The sequence below is a fragment of the Syngnathus floridae genome, chromosome 12 (genome assembly GCF_059516105.1).
Source record: "Syngnathus floridae isolate MCC-2025c chromosome 12, RoL_Sflo_1.0, whole genome shotgun sequence".
NCBI lineage: Eukaryota > Metazoa > Chordata > Actinopteri > Syngnathiformes > Syngnathidae > Syngnathus > Syngnathus floridae.
In genome coordinates, this window is record NC_142424.1 from 9,205,001 (window position 1) to 9,223,961 (window position 18,961).

Here is an 18,961-nt window from a genome sequence, read left to right on the forward strand (position 1 = left end):
TTCTTTAAGAAGGGGGACCAGAGGGTGTGTCCAATTACAGGGGAATCACACTCCTCAGCCTCCCTGGTAAGGTCTATTCAGGGGTGCTGAAGAGGAGGGTCAATCCGGAGGTCGAACCTCGGATTCAGGAGGAGCAGTGTGGCTTTCGTCCTGGCGTGGAACAGTGGACCAGCTTTACACCCTCAGCAGGATCCTTGAGGGTGCATGGGAGTTCGCCCAACCAGTCCACATGTGTTTTGTGGATTTGGAGAAGGCGTTCGACCGTGTCCCTCGGGAGGTTCTGTGGAGGGTGCTTCGGGAGTATGGGGTGCCGAGCCAAATGATAAGGGCGGTTTGGTCCCTGTATCACCGATGCCAGAGTTTGGTCCGCATTTCCGGCAGTAGGTCAGATTCGTTCCCAGTGAGGGTTGGACTCCGCCAAGGCTGCCCTTTGTCACCGATTCTGTTCATAATTTTTATGGACAGAATTTCTAGGCGCAGCCGAGGCGTTGAGGGGGTCCGGTTTGGGGACCTCAGCATCGCGTCTCTGCTTTTTGCAGACGACGTGGTGCTGTTGGCTTCTTCAGGTCGTGATCTCCAGCTCTCACTGGAGCGGTTCGCAGCCGAGTCTGAAGCGGTCGGGATGAGAGTCAGCACCTCCAAATCCAAGTCCATGGTCCTCGATCGGAAAAGGGTGGAATGCCCTCTCCGGATCGGGGATTAGATCCTGCCCCAAGTGGAGGAGCCCCAATAAAGTATCTTGGGGTCTTGTTCACGAGTGAGGAGAGGACGGAGCCCGAGATCGACAGGCGGATCGGTGCAGCGTCGGCAGTAATGCGGACTCTGTACCGGTCCGTCGTGGTAAAGAGAGAGCTGAGCAAAGCTCTCAATTTACCGGACGATTTACGCTCCTACCCTCACTTATGGTCACGAGCTATGGGTCGTGACCGGAAGAACGAGATCCCGGATACAAGTGGCTGAAATGAGTTTTCTCCGCAGGATGTCCGGGCTCGCTCTTAGAGATAGGGTGAGAAGCTCGGTCATCCGGGAGAGACTCAGAGTGGAGTCGCTACTCCTCCACGTTGAGATGAGCCAGATGAGGTTGCTCGGGCATCTCATCAGGATGCCTCCTGGACGTCTCCCTGGGGAGGTGTTCCGGGCATGTCCCACCGGTAGGAGACCCCGGGGACGACCCAGGACGCGCTGGAGAGACTTTGTCTCTCAGCTGGCCTGGGAACGCCTTGGGATCCCCGGGATGAGCTGGATGAAGTGGCTGGGGAGAGGGAAGTCTGGGAGTCCCTCCTGAAGCTCTGCCCCTGCGACCCGACCCCGGATAAGCGGAAGATGGATGGATGGATGGATGGATGGATGGATGGATGGATGGATGGATGGATGGATGGATGGATGGATGGATGGATGGATGGATGGATGGATGGAAGGAAGGATGGACAGACGAACGGACGGACGGACGGACGGACGGACATCACATCAAATCCAGTGTAACCAGAATACTGAGACTATCTATTACTTGTCGTATGTTTATTGTGTGTTGTACCTTAACGTGTGTTTATTGTTATTGTCTATTATATATTTGTATGTTATCCATAATGTAAGGATATCTGGCCAATATCTGTGGGAAACCGGGCCCCCTATTAAAAGCTTTAAATAGCTTGCTTGGGGTGACCTTTCACGCATCCGACTCTGTAATACTGTTTGTTGTATCATATTGTATGTCTTGGATATTGCGTGAATAAACTCAACTCAACTCAAAATGGATGGATGGATAGACAAGAAAACTATAGAAACGATGCACAGTCTCATAAAGCTCTACATTACTGACACAGCAAACTCAAAGAACCATTATAATTTTTCCATTTACTGTAAACGTTTTGGCAGTATAGTTTAAAATAGTTTTTTGTTCCCTTTGTTGAAAAACATACATCAACCCACCATAACATTATAACCACTTGTACAGTAGGTTATTGCATGTTTATTCAATACAAGAGCTATAATAAATATTCTGCATTCGAGACAGCAATTTTCTGTTTTGATTGACAGTGCAAGATAGGATTGGCATCATAATTAGAGCTAGCTCATATTGGTTACCTCAACTGTTAAGCATGGGTCAAAAATATTAGACAGCTCTCAGTATGATGCAGGGAATCTCTGCAGGTACCCTGCAAATTTACACCCAGAGTATTTATTTTTTCTTAAATTTTATTGGATACAGCTCATATGTAGGAAACATTACTTAAACACACACTGAAATTGTTCATACCTGATATTCGCTAAATTAAAAATACATCTTAGATCATCAAGATGGATCTAAATGTCCCAAATTCCCTGAATACCGTGCCTTATGTTACAGTGATCACTTTGGAAGAACAAGAACATTTGCGTTCTTGAAGAATCTTACTTTTAATCAGGGTTTTCACAAATATCCAAATGCAAAAAAAAAGCTGATGGTAATTGTGGTGCGTCACTGTTTTAATTCAAAAGAAACAAATAAGAACTTACCGTAAACCACAGTAGATCGAGTCTCTGCCCATTTGGAGGACTGAGGAACTGGTCTCTTCATGACTGTTCCAAACAGAAACCAGCATGAGTGGATAAAATTGAATGAGTCGGCACATTTACCCAAGTTCTGCAGACGGCTCCGGTTCCTGGATAGGGCCTCACTTAGACATACACACCGGTTTCTTCTGGCTTGGAATGCGGAAAGGCAGCTTCCTGTCAAGCCATGTTTGGAGTCAGCATCCTCACTGGGAGGAATTTAGTCATCAAAAGATTTTAAGTGTTCCTTTTAGTAGTCAGGAAGGGAGCAATCATTGGCCCATTTGTGAAAACCGAAAAGCACACAAGAGGATGTTTTTGCATTTGGCACAGCATTTTTTAATCTAATTAATCCAAACTATTTGTTTGCTCGCTGATTAGCTTCCTGTCGTCCATAATTTGCACCAAGGTTTAAGATATAATATTTTCAATCAACTGTGCTACATAGGAGAAATGTAATGCTTTATCTCTGTACCCTCTTGGAGTAATGCTAACCAAGCACGCAGCTTCCCATAGTTCTTTCTTTTAGCAGCCCATCACATCAAAGTAATTTTCCAATTTAGAGGCAAATGCCATCCCATTTTTCACTCTGACTCAACATCCAGCAGGCTCAAATCAAAAGCTAGTTCAGTCATTTGTTTTTGCCTTAACTTAAGGAGAGGAGCAAGAAAAAAAAAATCTGTAAGAAAGAAATTGACATATTATGCAAAACCAAAACCTTGTCACCAACAGTGTTGCCTCCATAGGGGAAATGTAGGGAGCCAGCTCCGAATAAACACATTAGTAGTAAATTTATTGAAAAAGATACAACCAATTCAAATGCTGTTTGACGATCCACAAATGTGTAACAGAAAATAATGGAAGTGCATTTTTTTTTCTCTTAAATTTTAAATTTTGCAGAACCGTCACTGCTCCACTCGATGCTTAAAGATATGTTGGAAAAATCATGGAAGAAAATTATGAACAGAACCACTACAAGTACAATTAAAAAATTGGAAATAAAACAGAACATTAAAAAAAAACAAGTTGTCTTATTTTACAAACCATGATGACCTAGGTAATGAACATGTACATTAAAAAGAAGAGCACCATTTTCGTTACTCCTTATCTGGTCAAACCCATTCTCCCTCAATAGTAGGATATTTTACCTTACAACTGAGTTCTCGTTCAACAAGCAAGTATCATAAAAGTTCATTTAATTTACCTTATCAAGGAAGCGCACCCCGTCTTTACTCTCAAATGAGCCCACCTTTGCACAATTCATCTTTCTCCAAAATGTTAGGCAGTTTTCAAATGTTAAAGGTAAAAAAAATGTTTTAACCTAAATTAACATACATATATGCGCTGACTTTGGAGGAATGGTTCTCAATAACAACAAAAATCCAAGTTCTTCTTCCCAGTGAAGTTAAATATGAAATGTAAAGATGTTTTGAATGTCTTCATTTCAGCAGTATGTTCTTCAGGGGTCCAATTGTGCATCTTGTTCACCATCACAAAAGTTTGTCCAAGGGTAAAAGGATTGTGTTTCTATACAGTACAAGTTCATCTGTAAAGTGTTTATATGGACGTTGGTCCATGAGACGTGTCGCATGTAGAAATAAGCTGGGTGCGAGGCAACTTTTAAGAGGGGCTGGAGGGGCCGTTGGAGGAGCTGGTGTCAGGCAAGGCGCTGGGCTGCTGCTGATTCTCTGGTGTGCTATCTGCCTGCAACAAAGCCATGGCTGCAGACGAGTATTTGCACTTAGAGGAGCCACACGCACAGCTGAACACCTTGCTTTTCACTTCCCAAAAGTGGTCGCCGTAATTAAATCTGAGAAGTGAGTAAAAGGAAAGCAATGCATAGTCAAAAGTGTACATTGCCCTCTTATTAAGAATGCATGTAATCATATTCACTCTTATAGCTACATACAACTTTACCCGCTACAACAGAGATGAGCAACTGAAGACCACACGTAGCTCCAAGATGTGGATGTGTGTGCAATAATAATAATAATAATAATAATAATAATAATAATAATAATAATAATAATAATAATAATAATACCGTATTTTTTGGACTATAGCGTTTTTTTTTTCATACTTTGGGTGGGGGGGCGACTTATACCCAGGAGTGACTTACATGTGAATTTTTTCACAAATTTTTACTTGATCATTAACACTTTACTGACTTCCTAGTATAGTTGATCACTTCACATGTTATGTTCACTTTAAATCGCATGAGGGCGCACTATGGCTGTGGAATAATTGGAGCCTCACTGACAATGAGTTCCATTCACTGACTTCCGAAGTCGGGAGATTCAATGATTTGGAGTGACACAGATTATTCGATAAACTTGTTATTTATGTTATAGTTATTTGATATATAGTTTATTCAGAGTACCAATGTGTAGTTTCCGATCCGGGGGGGGGGGGGTGGGGGTGGGGGTATCCAGGGCGCTTGCGTGTGTTGGCTCACATGTTGAGCTCTTGTTTTGTGAAATAAAGAGGCGGTTATCAAACCCATGTCTTGCCTGGTACTTTGGTAACGCTACAATATAGTTATATAAGTAGATCTGTGGAATAATTGGAGCCGCCAACTGACAACGAGGCTGACATCAGCCCGCACGTAGGTCCGGAATCGACAGCTGTTATTTTTTTTTGTTTTGTTTTTTTGACACAGGGGATGAATATTCCAGTGGATTTAATGATTTGGAGTGACACGGGTGGTTCGTTAAAATTGTTGTTTATATTACATTTATTTGATATATCTAGTCTGACGTCAGCAGTGCACGTAGTTCCGGTGTCAACAGCTGTGATTTTTTTTTTTTTTTTTTTTAAAGTGACACGGAAGACGAAGATTCTAATGAATTTATTGATTTGGAGTGACACAAATGGTTTGATAAAATTGTGTTTAAACTTCATTTATTTGATATATCTAGCCTGACGTCCGCGACGCACGTAGTCTTTCCGGCGTCAACAACTGTGTTTTTTTTTTTTTTTTTTTTTTTTTTTTTTAAGTGACACGGAAGACGAAGATTCTGATGGATTTATTGATTTGGAGTGACATGGATGGTTCGATAAAATTGTTGTTTATATTATTGTTATTTCATACATAATTGTTTTTATAAATTGTTATATGGGCCTTATTTGAACTGCAACGCGCCGCTGACGTCAGACTTGTTTACATAAAGGAGGACCTTATGTTATAGTTATTTGAATAACTGTTAATGTTACATCAAGCCTGTTCTCAGCTTCTCGTTTGTGTTTATGTCACGTTAGCATACCGTATCGTTTAGCCTGTTGTTGCTCGTTCATGTCTGTTCTTGGTGTTGGATTTTGTTGAATAAATTTCCCCCAAAATGCGACTTATACTCCGGAGCGACTTACCGTATGTGCCGGTGTATTGGTCGACCTTTTTCGATCCAAAATCGACCGAAAAAAATCGACCTCGACTTATACACCGAGTCATAAAATTTAACTTCGTATTCATCGCTTCAAATGTGATGGTAACCAAGGCCGTTTCTCATGCATCTCATTGTGCGTTGCACTTAGAAAATTTGAACCGGGCGGCGTGCGCGAGTGCGCGGCCCGCTGGAAGTCGAATGAGGCGCCGCGAGCACCTCCGCGGTGCTTATAAACAGCCGATCCGCTCGGCGGGGGCTATTTTCGGCCACTTGGCTCGTGCGCACGGCCTCCCGGATGTGCCGGGCGGGTGCGCGAGCTCGCCGGCCGCTGGAAGTCGAATGAGACGCCGCGAGCACCTCCGCGGTGCTTATAAACAGCCGATCCGCTCGGCGGGGGCTATTTTCGGCCACTTGGCTCGTGCGCACGGCCTCCCGGATGTGCCGGGCGGGTGCGCGAGCTCGCCGGCCGCTGGAAGTCGAATGAGGCGCCGCGAGCACCTCCGCGGTGCTTATAAACAGCCGATCCGCTCGGCGGGGGCTATTTTCGGCCACTTGGCTCGTGCGCACGGCCTCCCGGATGTGCCGGGCGGGTGCGCGAGCTCGCCGGCCGCTGGAAGTCGAATGAGCCGCCGCGACCACCTCCGCGGTGCTTATAAACAGCCGATCCGCTCGGCGGGGGCTATTTTCGGCCACTTGGCTCGTGCGCACGGCCTCCCGGATGTGCCGGCGGGTGCGCGAGCTCGCCGGCCGCTGGAAGTCCAATGAGGCGCCGCGATCTCCTCCGCGGTGCTTATAAAGTGCCGATCCGCTCGGCTTGGAGCTATTTCCGGCCTCCCGTTGGTGCCGGGCGGCGTGCGCGAGCTCGCCGGCCGCGATCTCCTCCGCGGTGCTTAGAAACAGCCGTATGCGCACGGCCTCCCGGAATTTGAACACATTTCGTCAATAAATTTCGCATATCGAATTTTGAAGTTTAATATAATGCAACAATTGAGCTCGACTTATACAAAGGATATATCATAAAATCGTAAATTTCCGTCGAATTTTAGGGGGTCGACTTATACACCGAGTCGACCTGTACACCGGCAAATACAGTATATATGTTTTTTTTTCCCTTTATTGTGCATTTTATGGCTGATGCGACGTATATTCCGGAGCGACTTCTAGTCCAAAAAATACGATAATAATGGGGAAAAAAAGTAGATTTCTTACCCAAGCTCTTCTCCTGCCTTGATGTTTTCACTGGCAAAGAAGGCAATATGTGGGAAACGCAAGTCCTGGTGTGTGGTGAACACTCTGCAGGCAAACAAGTTGGGCTCGCACATGTGGTTGAGGAACCGACTGATGTTGCCATAGAAGCGTGCATCGATGCAGTAAAGATCTTGTGGCTGAGAGGCAAGGATTTAAGAACAATATGAATTCTCAATCAACTTTATACAGTAAATAACATGTAGGTCCATCGCTGAAAGGAAATATACTATGAGTTACATGCTAGTAGTATGTACGTATACTAGCAACAACAATTATGTCTGTCAAGCCACTCTACCACTGCATGGATCACTATTCCAAAAAGTTCTCAAGGATGGATCAACTATAATGGCCAGGTCCCCTTCCTTATGGCTGCTTGATTAGGAAAAAAATATTCATCACGATTATGTTGGTAATAATTACAATAATGATCATTGAAATAATCTTTTATTTTTTAGGACAAAACAAGAAAATGTTTAAACATGTAAAAGATATAAAGATAATAAAGTTTTTGAAACACTATAATTACGCAAGATCATTTTGGACCACACAAAATTCATACACGTTATTTTAAAATACTTTTAAAAATGTATAATGTAAATATTCAAGCATGTTTTCCTTGTATAAAAAATATTGCATTGATCTTAATGGATATTAATAATTGTGGAATGAAAATAATTGTAATTTAATTTTGATTAATTATGCAGCACTACCCTTTCTTACTTTTTGTCAATGGAAACTCAGTGACTCAGTGATTTTACTTTCAATGTAAACATCTTTAGGCAGGGTACCTTTTTGCATAATTGCAACTGTACCTTGTCATCCAAACTGAAGAGGTAAGCATCGTTTTGCCTCATCTCAGCTTCTGCTTCAGAGATGATCTCACCTACATACCTGTGACAAGCAAGAGTCAACTTCAATCACTTGCCAATATTGTTTTTAAAACACATGACTGACCACTCAAAGGTTTATCAAATTTGAGATTTAACTCAATTTGGTGAAATGTTAATAATTAGACTAACAATTAAAACCACATGCATCAAGCAGTCCTGAGAAAATTCCAATGAGAAAATCCATTAAGTTATTAAAAATATTTTTGAGTTACGGGGGCCTTCAAAGAAACCACCGTGCCCGAGGAAAAACAGATTTCGGAAGGTGTGACTAATGAAGTGTTCCTCGTTGACTGTACACTTAGATGGTCAACAGCACACTTACCTGTTAGCCTGGGCTTCAGGAGCTTTGTTTTAACTAGTATTTTGTATTATGCCCCTATGTAAAAGGAATAGAACATTGCTCCCTCATTTGGTAACAACTGTATCAACAAGAAATAGTCATGCTACCAACGTAGCAGCTGTGGCTAACATTGGCTGATTACAGTGCTATTGTTACCTTAATATTACCACTGCTGTTGTTTTATTGAAGCTAGACACCATTCATTCTTCAGAACTATACACTTACAACATACTGTCCTGCTCTCTATTATTGGCACCCAAGTTAAAGTACATAATGGGGAATATCCTGTGAAAAAAATTAATCAAGTGAAACATTTTATTTTCTATAAAGAACTTGTACTATTTTCATGAAAGAGCAAATAAAAATAATCTAAAACAATAATCAATGGGTGGAAAAAATTGGAAACTCCAAGTCTGCTGTGTCATTAGTATTGTCAACTGGTAAAGCCAACGGCAAAGATTTTGCCATCCCATCTTCAACAGTGCATAATGTGATTAAAAGGTTTGTCAAGTAGATAAGTGTCAAGAACCTACCTGGACGTGGAAAAATTTGGTGGCAGAAGTCTTTAGCGTAAATAATAAAGAAAAAAGGACCACATCAAACATCAACTAAACTTTGCCAAGGTATGCTTGGACAAACCTTCGTTTGGGCTAAATGTTTTCTGCTTTGTCGGTTTGCCATTTATTTCAGAAAAGATTGTAAAGATCATGCAAAATATGAATGGGTGCCAATACCGATGAGCAGGACAGTAAAAGCCATTAAGAAAGGCCAAGTTTGAGAATCAAACTGGGGCATTTAAGTGAGTGGTGGGTGGGGATTAATAAAATAAGGTCATATTCAAATCTTGCTAGTGGTTTCAAAAATGAAAACTTCCACTTTAAGTGACAGGACTAAATAAGTGAAAGACTTACTCGCATACAAAGGTCCCTTGTGGTATGTCTTGTAGTGCTCGTACACCCCAGCCCTTCTTAGTGGTCCTAAAGAGCTCAAGTCTGGTCCTGGGTTACATGACATATTATTAGTTCTCTCTTGGTATATTCAGACATTTGCTTCCTAATCCAACGAGCAACCATATTTTTTAGACTATGGGTCCTATTTTGGTAGACAGAGCCCATCGGCCTGGCACGAATTCTTTTTCTTGCCAGCACAAGTCCAATCTAGCCCGTTTGGGGCTTTGATGAGCACATCTGAGTGTGCCGGCGCATGAAGACGCCTTGCCCCCAACGCACCTGCTGATTTGGTGACAGAAAGTAGACTAGTCTGCACTACTGCAAAAAAAGCAGACATCATCATTTTCATGCAGGGGCATTAATGTAGTTTGATGTGTTGGTGAATTTGGTAGACGCACTATGCCTCACTGGCCGTTTCTGCCTCGCCCACCTGCTAATTTGATGGAAGAAAGTACCGTATTTTCAGGACTATAAGTTGCAGTTTTTTTTTCATAGCTGGGTGCAACTTATACTGTGGATTTATTTATTTATTGGATTTGAAATTAACACGTTATTATATCATTTCATATGTTATTTTCAATCTAAACCGCAAGAGGGCGCTCAAGACATGTGTGTCAGGATTCAGAAAGCCTGGAATAATTGGAACTGCAACTGACAATGAGGCTGACTTAAGCAATGTAGAAGAGGAAGCGCCGCATCTTCTACCGCTGGAGTTAGCGGAGTTGTTTAAAAATGACACACAGGATGAAGATTTCATTGGATTTAGTGATTTGGAGTGACAAGGATGGTTTGGTAAACTTGTTATGGTTTGGTAAACTTGCAATTTATGCCATAATTATCTGAATAACTCAGAATATGTCATGTTAACATATCAGGCACGTTCTCAGTTTATTGTTTATGTGTTATGTAACGTTAGCATACCGTACAATAATTCAGACTGTTATTGCCTCTATTCTATTTTTATTTTAAATTGCCTTTCAAGATGACATGTCTGTTCTTGGTGTTGGATTTTATCAAATAAATTTCCCCCAAAAATGCGACTTATACGTATATGTCTTTTCCTCCTTTATTATGCATTTCATGGGTGATGCGCGTTATACTCTATACTTGTACTTTGGAGCAACTTATAGACCGGACAATACGGTAGATGAGATCGTAGACCAAAATACAAAAACAGGTCTACTTGCAGTTGCAGCCCGTCGACCGCGATTTTGGGTTATGATCGGGATGCAGACAGAGAAATTGCTCCACGGGTGTGAGAACTGGACAATGTTATAGTTATTTTATGCATAAATGTTAGTTATTTTATGCATAAAAAATACTGGTAAAGGAGAATCAAGAATCATAAATTGAATGGATTATAGTCCTCATCAGTGTCAGGTACAGCGGACTTAGATTTGCTTTTCGACCGCCCTGAATTTAATGCAAATGAGGGACACGATGGGGATTGGCTGGGAAAAATCTACTTCCATCGGCCAACCGCATACAGTCGCCGAGGCTAACGTTGCCCGCTTCCCTACACCCCCCCATAAATAAACAACATTTGATTTTTTGAATTGTCTACACTGTTTGTACTATGTGTCCTCTCTGCATCCATTGCAGCCTGGTCATCCTAGAAGAGGGACCCTCCCATCTGTGGTCTCTTCTCAAAGTTTCTCATTTCCTCTAGCTGGAGTTTTGAGTTTTTTCTTGCCCTCTTGGGAGTTTAAGATCAGGGGATGTTTGAGAATATCTGCCATTTTTCACATGTCCTGAGTGTTGTTGTTAGTCACCTAAATGTTGAACAGAGGCTGTGATTTACCGAAGTCAAATTCCTTGTTTGGCACGCTCAAACATGGAGAATAAAAAACTCTTGAATCTCTTGAATATCCCTAGATCTATCTAACTAAATAACTCGTCTACAAGTGAAGAAAACCCAATCGTAAATTCACATTGTGGCGATGTAAAAACACTTAGTTCTCTGTGTAAGTTATGTTAACAAGTAGAAATGACCAAAATGCTGCTGAAAATAAGGCGGATGTTGTCGCATCACTGCTGCCAGTTAGGTTTACAGAGGCATGCCGATTTCCGTAAGATGCTGTCGAGGCGGGCAGGCGGGCAAATGCTCGCGAGTCGCCGAGGCTAACGTTGCCCGCTTCCCTACACCGACCCCCCCCCCCCCCCCCCCCTATATATTAACAACATTTTCTCAACGGACTTACACAATTCACGAAAATGATACTTTCGACGGGAAAAAACATGGAAATCCGCGGATGGCTGGTCCTGCAACTTATATATATATATATATATATATATATATGTATATGTATATATATATATATGTATATGTATATATATATATATATGTATATGTATATATGTATATATATATATATATATATATATATATATATATATATATATATATATATATATATATATACACACACCGTAATTATCGGACTATAAGTCGCGTTTTTTTTCATAGTTTGGGTGGGGGGGCGACTTATACTCAGGAGCGACTTATGTTTTTTTTCACAAATTTTTACTTGATCATTAAGACATCACTTACAAGTATAGTTGACCACTTCCCATGTTATTTTTAGTATAGTTGATCACTTCACATGCTTTTATATCTTTATCTTGAACATATTCAAAACATAAAAAATAGAGAAAACCTCAAATAAAGCAATTAACACTTTAAAGCACCATATCCAAGTCCACTGTCTGCTGTATGTACACTTGCTCCATTTTTGCTCGTCTTATATTATTATTATTTATTATTATTTGTTTATTTATCATTTATTCAACACTCTTATTTATTCATTGTTTGTGCCTTCTTGGGTTTTTTTTGTGTTGCTTGTATGCATATGTGTACTATCTCACCGAGGGATAGTGGAAACGTAATTTCAATCTCTTTGTGTGTCTTAGTATATAAAAAAAAAAAAAAAAAAAAATCGACGATAAAGCCGACTTTGACTTTGATAAAACAACCCAAAAAAATTATATTTTCAGACGAAACTGGATGAGGGCGCTCTAAATTTCACCGTTGGCCGTGACTCATAAACTGGGTGGGCTTAAGAAAAATGGCACCAAAAAGAAACTCATATTTTGCAGGTTACAAACTTCAAGTTGTAAAATATGCAGCTGAAAACAGTAATCGAGCAGCAGAAAGAAAGTTTGGAGAACCGTGATGTACCAATGGATTACTATTTCAAGTGACGTCAGTAGCGCGGCGCGGCCGTTGTTTACATACAAACGTGCCCACATAAGGACTACCGGCATCATTAGCGGTGATCATTTCCAAGTGACACGGAGGACAAAGAGTTTGAAGGAATTAAGGACTTGGAGTGACATAGAAGGTTTGAAAAACTATTATGGCTTTTACGCACGCCCGGTCCTACTCTACTGAGTCGGGGGCCGGCGCTCGGCCGAGTGGCTGTCCGCGAACGGTGCGCGGGGCTCGGACATGGCCATTACGCACGCCCGGTCTGTCTGGAAGTCCACGCCACCACACGCTTGGAAGTTTGTTTTGTTTAATAAAGAGCCGTTTACCAAACCCACGTCTATCCTTGTACTTTGTTAACGCTACAATATAGTTATATAGTAGATCTGTGGAATAAAGACGAGGCTGACGTCAGGGCGCACGCGCGGCGATGTTGACAAAGGACGAGGAATTTGATCGATGGATTTAATGGAATTAAAGTGCACGGATGGTTTGATAATATTATTGGCTTGTATTGTAGTTATTTGAAATATAGTTTATCTAAGGCGGCTCGGTGGCGCACTGGGTAGCACGTCCGCCTCACAGTTAGGAGGGTGCGGGTTCGATTCCACCTCCGGCCCTCCCTGTGTGGAGTTTGCATGTTCTCCCCGGGCCCGCGTGGGTTTTCTCCGGGCACTCCGGTTTCCTCCCACATTCCAAAAACATGCTTGGTAGGCCGATTGAAGACTCCAAATTGTCCCTAGGTGTGAGTGTGAGTGCGATTGGTTGTCTGTCTCTGGGTGCCCTGCGATTGGCTGGCAACCAGTTCAGGGTGTCCCCCGCCTACTGCCCGATGACGGCTGGGATAGGCTCCAGCACGCCCGCGACCCCCGTGGGGACTAAGCGGTTCAGAAAATGGATGGATGGATAGTTTATCTATCGTTATATGAGCCTGTGGAATATTTTGAAGTGCAAGCGCCCTCAGCCGTGCGCACCCATTGTTGACAAAGAACGATCGATGGATTTAATGAATTGGAGTGACACCGATGGTTTTATAAACATGTTATTCATGTAATAGTTGTCCTTAATCACTCTATATGTTACGTCAGGCCCGTTCTCAGCTCTTTGTTTGAGTTTGTCACGTTAGCATACCTATCGTTTAGCCTGTTGTTGCTATCGTTTAGCCTGTTGTTGCTCGTTCATGACTGTTTTTGGTGTGGGATTTTGTCGAATAAATTGCCCCTAAAATGCGACTTATACTCCGGAGCGACTTATATATGTTTTTTTTCACTTTTTGGGGCATTTTATGGCTGGTGCGACTTATACTCCGGAGCGACTTATAGTCCGGAAAATACGGTATGTCTGTTTATCTATCTATGTATACACACACACACACACACACACACACACACACACACACACTCACACACATACAAAACAGTATCAAGCAGAGCAACTTTTATTTTTCTTCTATCTATTTCCTTTTGATGATGCAGTTTTCATCTGGTGTCTCTTAATTTTGAGACATTTATAGTCCCAAAAGTACAGACATTCTAAACCAAAACAGATCGCTTTTATAGTTTAGGTCAGGCGTCGGGAACCTATGGCTCGCGAGCCAGATATGGCTCTTTTGGTGATGTTATTAAAAAGAATACATTACTGCACTCAAAAAATCGTTGGTCTCAATTAAAATACATGCATTTAATTGTATCTAGCCTATCACTTTTTTTTTTAAACGGTATGGCTCTCACGGGAAATTATTTGTAAAGAATGGGCATGTATGGCTCTGTCCGCCAAAAAGGTTCCCGACCCCTGGTTTAGGTGTCTAATACTAAATACTAAATTAATACTAAAGAAAAATATTCTTTACCTAAGTCCATTTTGCACCACCCTATTCTTGCAGGTCCTCCAACAGGAACAAGCATGGTTACACTCAAAGATGAGAGGGGGCTTCTCGCGGCAGAATTCAGGTAGAAGACAACCGTCCTAAAAGTTCAACAGGAGTTGATGATAGTTGTCAATTAATCGATAAATCGTGACACCTTTAATCCCTCCTGTTATGGGCTTCATTCTCACTGCAGAGCATGATGCCCAATTCATACTTTTTATGTGAAATCCTATCTTTGTTACATTGTGTTTCACAGAATGTATCGATCCAGTGACATACATACGTTTGCAAAATTCTACATCATGTACAGACACAAAACACAAGGTCATGTGGTGAAGTGTTTATGAAAGAAAACATGGCCCCATGTTTCGCTCTCAGTTCTGCCGCATTTGTGACATTTTCACAAATTGTGTGCTTCAACCGACTGATTTGGAGGACAAAAATAGAGCTGTGCTGTTCAAATTGCGTGGAAAGAAAATCAGCTACGTGTTGGGCAGGTCTGAATTGACCTGCAGTGTGAACAAAGCCTTTTTCTTGCCCTTGTACTCTCTCTGTAGCATCCCACTTCTTCCTTGACAATCACATGCAGTCGTCTTTTCATGGTTGAATAAAATTGTAAAAAATAATCTAACACTGGTGTACTGTATGTGCAGCCTCTAAGACCTATTGTGAACAGCCATGCAGTTTAGAAACACATTCTCACACATTGTAGTTGCGGTCATGTGCATGCTGGATTTGGGTGCTGCTAATAAAAGTGTATATTTGATTATAGATACAATGCAGTAAAATACAATACTTGTTTTTTTGCTGATATCCAATATCAGGACACCCCCGGTTGTTTTTCTATCCAAATCTAAAATTAAACCTAGCTCTGCACACAAACATAAATTGTATGGAACGCTCCTAAACACGAAAAAAAAAAGCGCTCTAACATCTGCCTTACCGCATCATACCAGCAGCGCAGACTGAGCTGTCCACACATACAGACGCTTGAAGAACAGTCATCCTTGCAAACGCAGTACTGTGTTGTCATAAACACACAGAACAATAACATTGGTGACTTGATTATAGGATAGGGACAGCAGCTTTTTTCTTAGGAATTTCTCAGGGATACACTTACCTGCAAGTGTGTTATGTTTCTATCAATGTTCAGCGGGGAGGTGACACAATTTTCCAGGATGTACTTATAGTCAGCTGGGTAAGATTCATTGTCAACAGTATTGACACATGGGAGCGGAACTCTCTCCTGCCCAAGAGCAATGTCACTGTACATAAATCACACACATTTGATATTGATGAGCGTCCCTGGCAGTTTTTGCAGTTTGGTACAAAAGCAAGAACCCACTTGCCAGCTTTTTGTTTACCTCATCATAGTCACTCACAATAACCCTGGTTTGCATTTTATCCCCTCTATGTGCCCTCCTTTAACATTACCTTTTAATATTAAACGTTGCTTAAGGCCTTCAATTAAAAGATAAAGCACATAATTCAATAAACCTGTGAAGGCTTTTATCCGCTGCTTGAATGAACGTGACGTCGAGGGTGTCCTTCTCTTTCCTGTTGGCCTGCAGTGCTGCAAACGTTTTTGAGTTGTGGCTGCAGCAGTCTGAAGGGGCTTCTCCTTCACGATTCTTTTGCAAAGCATCTGCTCCTCGAGACAGGAAAAGCCTGGAGGGCAGAGGACTGTTAACTAAATAAATTACTTTTCGCAAGTTGCATTGTACTTTTTACAAAACATTACAATTCAAAACGTAAAAGTAAAATTCAGTCAATAGGTGTGAATGCTGGGGGATTCCTGCTCCAAGTTGTGTGGTGACATGACAGAATAGCAGCAACAATGCCTTACTCCGATTATCACCTTCTTGATTATCTTGGCCGGATTTCAGAACCTTTTGCAATCAGTTAAACACTAGTTGAGAAAAAAAACACCTCAGAGTAAGGGCAACGTATGCTGTGAAATAACAATTTAGTCAGAACGATGCAATGGGGGGATTTGCAGAAACATGAAAGTATGACACCTGACATCAGATTGTAATAGCCTTCACACAACATCAGCGACTTACACAACACAGTCCAGACGATTCTCCCGAGCAGCTATGTGTAGAGGAGAGTCCCCATGGATATTTACCGCCTGGAGATCACAGTGTGCGTCCAGGAGCAGCGTGGCAATCTCAACGCTACCAGAGAACGCTGCCCAGTGAAGACAGATATTTTCTTCCTGAAAATTTGACACCATCCTACAATTAGATGCTTGACTTCTTCTCAAAACAAAAGATCCAAAGTTAAGTATGTTTTATGCCGACGTCAGACGACACAAATGTAGCCCGATAATCAGCCGACAAACGTGTCACAGACAAATGTCGTGTGCCGTGGCTGATTTTGAGTCGTCTCGACGTATCACAGATTCTGTTGTGTTACATAATCAACGATTGGTCGGCTGCAGTCTGAGACGGTTCACTACTACGACGACAAAAGTCTGGCATGTCAATTTTTTGGTTTGTCTTGCTGTATAGTGTGACATAACCCACATCGTCTTTCAAGTGGGCCATTGATCAATAGGGAAACTGTGCTGCCCTCCGGTGGACCACAATGTGAGGAAAGATTTGTGGAGCTGTGGCTGAAATGTCCCCAGCTAATAGCAGATTAGCAAAAGTGGTGTCAATACACAAATTTGTAACCTCAAGTTATTTCAGGAGAATAGACAGTCCATAGTGCCAGTGTAATGTTTGCATACACTCTGTTGGTGGAAGTTAGAAACTACAGTCGATTGCTATTTCTGCGTTATGTGCGTGTGGGAACAAGCTGGAAGAGATGCTATTCACGGTATCGTTGTCTGTCCAATCACTGACGTTATTGTAAGCAGGAAACATCACACTGCCCTCTCTCCACAATCCAGGAACAGGTCCATAGTCTCACACCCTCTCTTTTTTTCCGGCCTTTTCTGCATATGCACGTAACGCCGCATGACAGCTGCTTCCCGCCTCCCGAGAGACCTGCGCCGATTGACTGACTTAGAAGCAGGCGACTGTTGGACAAGGTCTGGTCAGTGACTGACTTGTAATGTGACAGGATGCCGCTCCAAGACACAGAACGATATTTATCTTGTAGTCTGACAGCATGGCCGTCACGAATGGCAAAAAAATTGTGTAATCTGAGTAGACCATTAGGGCAACCTTGTCTCTGATGCTGATGTCAGCTCCTTTGGACAGAAGCAACTTGACCTGGTTCACATGCTTGTACTCTGTGGCCCAAATCATAGCTGTCCAACCTCCATCATCCTGTAGGAAAAAAAATAAAACATGCTGATTACTCATAGTTAAGCTTAAAATAACACTGTGCTTGTCACATGATTGTCCACCTACAAAACATAATCATGTAAAACTCATTTTCCTCTTAACCTTTTGGTACATACATGAACGAAGAGCCACTTTCACAAATTCAACGACAACCTTTTACAGTCTCTTTTGTGTGTTTTAAAGGCACTAACACAAAATTGGGGCCTGAAGTAGACTCAACTTTTTTTCAGCTTCCAAGCTGTATAGGGAGTGGAGCAGTGAAAAGCTATCCAAAGTGGGCTGGAATGAAAAGTCTAACACCAAAGAATCACTTCTTATTTTTATACATCACACGAGGCAGCTCATAGCATGCATCATTATTCGGTTTTGGGAAGCTACCATGCAAATGCACAAGTTTTCAAATGCTGATATGCCAATTTGGTGTGAGGGGATAGTTTTGCAACATATACTTTTTTGAACGGGATTGCCTATCACTTGCAGCAAGTCAGACATTCTGAATATTGAATGAGCCAATTTAGCATTGAGACAGCCATTTATGAAATTTGCTTCTAAAGAAATAAAAAGCAGAATTACAAACGTTCCTCATCAAAATTACCCAAAAAAATACATGTTATGGTTGGACAGAATTTTCTTATATGTTGGCACAAAAGCATGGGTACGTGTTTGTTTGACTATTATTTGACAAAAGTCACTAAACTCAGTAGAATCATAGTCAAGTAAATTCTGTATCATATCTCCTCAGGAAATATTGCCGGTGTAAGTCACAAAGAACCTTATAATTACATACAAAGTATTACTAACCTGGCAGTTTATGTTAACATATCCAGTACACAGAAGGTACTCAACAATGTTGTAATGTCCAGATTTGGCCGCTAGGTGGAGACACGTGAAGCCTTCAACATCCTGAGTAGATTAGATAATTTAGTAGTGACCAGTTAGGTATACATTTCTCAAAACAACAAATATGAATGTGACAGGCTGATCAGAAAGGCTTGTGTAATCTTTTTTTTTCTTTTGCTGTGTGCCAGCCGACAAGTGATAGTGACAGACAGACCTTGTGCATAGGACTGGCTCCAGCTCGCAGCAGGTACATAACTGTCTCTATATGGTTGTTTTCGCAAGCATCCATCAGTGGTGTTCGATGATCTTCGTCGCAAGTTTCCAAGTTTGCACCGGCCTTTAAGCGAAGAAACATTGATTACTTTTTTTAATTCCTATGATTGTTGTGTTAACAAACTGGAAAACGGCAT

The 18,961-nt window shown here is 41.8% G+C and overlaps 2 protein-coding genes across 5 annotated transcripts in view; both read right to left on the minus strand.

Moving 5' to 3' along the window:
- The window catches only part of cacna1bb (calcium voltage-gated channel subunit alpha1 Bb), a 120,539-nt gene extending 117,848 nt beyond the window's left edge, over nucleotides 1-2,691 (minus strand). Inside the window, exon 1 of the mRNA XM_088392772.1 lies at nucleotides 2,497-2,691. Within this exon, the coding sequence (XP_088248898.1) occupies nucleotides 2,497-2,557 (61 nt within the window). The 5' untranslated portion in view covers nucleotides 2,558-2,691. The remainder of the gene's footprint in view (nucleotides 1-2,496) is intronic.
- A 617-nt stretch (nucleotides 2,692-3,308) lies between these two features.
- ehmt1b (euchromatic histone-lysine N-methyltransferase 1b) overlaps nucleotides 3,309-18,961 on the minus strand; it is a 32,946-nt gene continuing 17,293 nt past the window's right edge. For all 4 annotated transcript variants that reach the window (XM_088392776.1, XM_088392774.1, XM_088392775.1 and 1 more), the window contains 12 exons: nucleotides 18,766-18,888; nucleotides 18,513-18,614; nucleotides 17,589-17,693; nucleotides 16,479-16,633; nucleotides 15,913-16,083; nucleotides 15,536-15,680; nucleotides 15,359-15,436; nucleotides 14,398-14,513; nucleotides 9,305-9,391; nucleotides 7,976-8,054; nucleotides 7,125-7,300; nucleotides 3,309-4,342 (listed from right to left, as the gene is read on the minus strand). In XM_088392776.1, coding sequence (XP_088248902.1) covers nucleotides 4,153-4,342; nucleotides 7,125-7,300; nucleotides 7,976-8,054; nucleotides 9,305-9,391; nucleotides 14,398-14,513; nucleotides 15,359-15,436; nucleotides 15,536-15,680; nucleotides 15,913-16,083; nucleotides 16,479-16,633; nucleotides 17,589-17,693; nucleotides 18,513-18,614; nucleotides 18,766-18,888 — 1,527 coding nt within the window. In that variant the 3' untranslated portion in view covers nucleotides 3,309-4,152. The remainder of the gene's footprint in view (nucleotides 4,343-7,124; nucleotides 7,301-7,975; nucleotides 8,055-9,304; nucleotides 9,392-14,397; nucleotides 14,514-15,358; nucleotides 15,437-15,535; nucleotides 15,681-15,912; nucleotides 16,084-16,478; nucleotides 16,634-17,588; nucleotides 17,694-18,512; nucleotides 18,615-18,765; nucleotides 18,889-18,961) is intronic.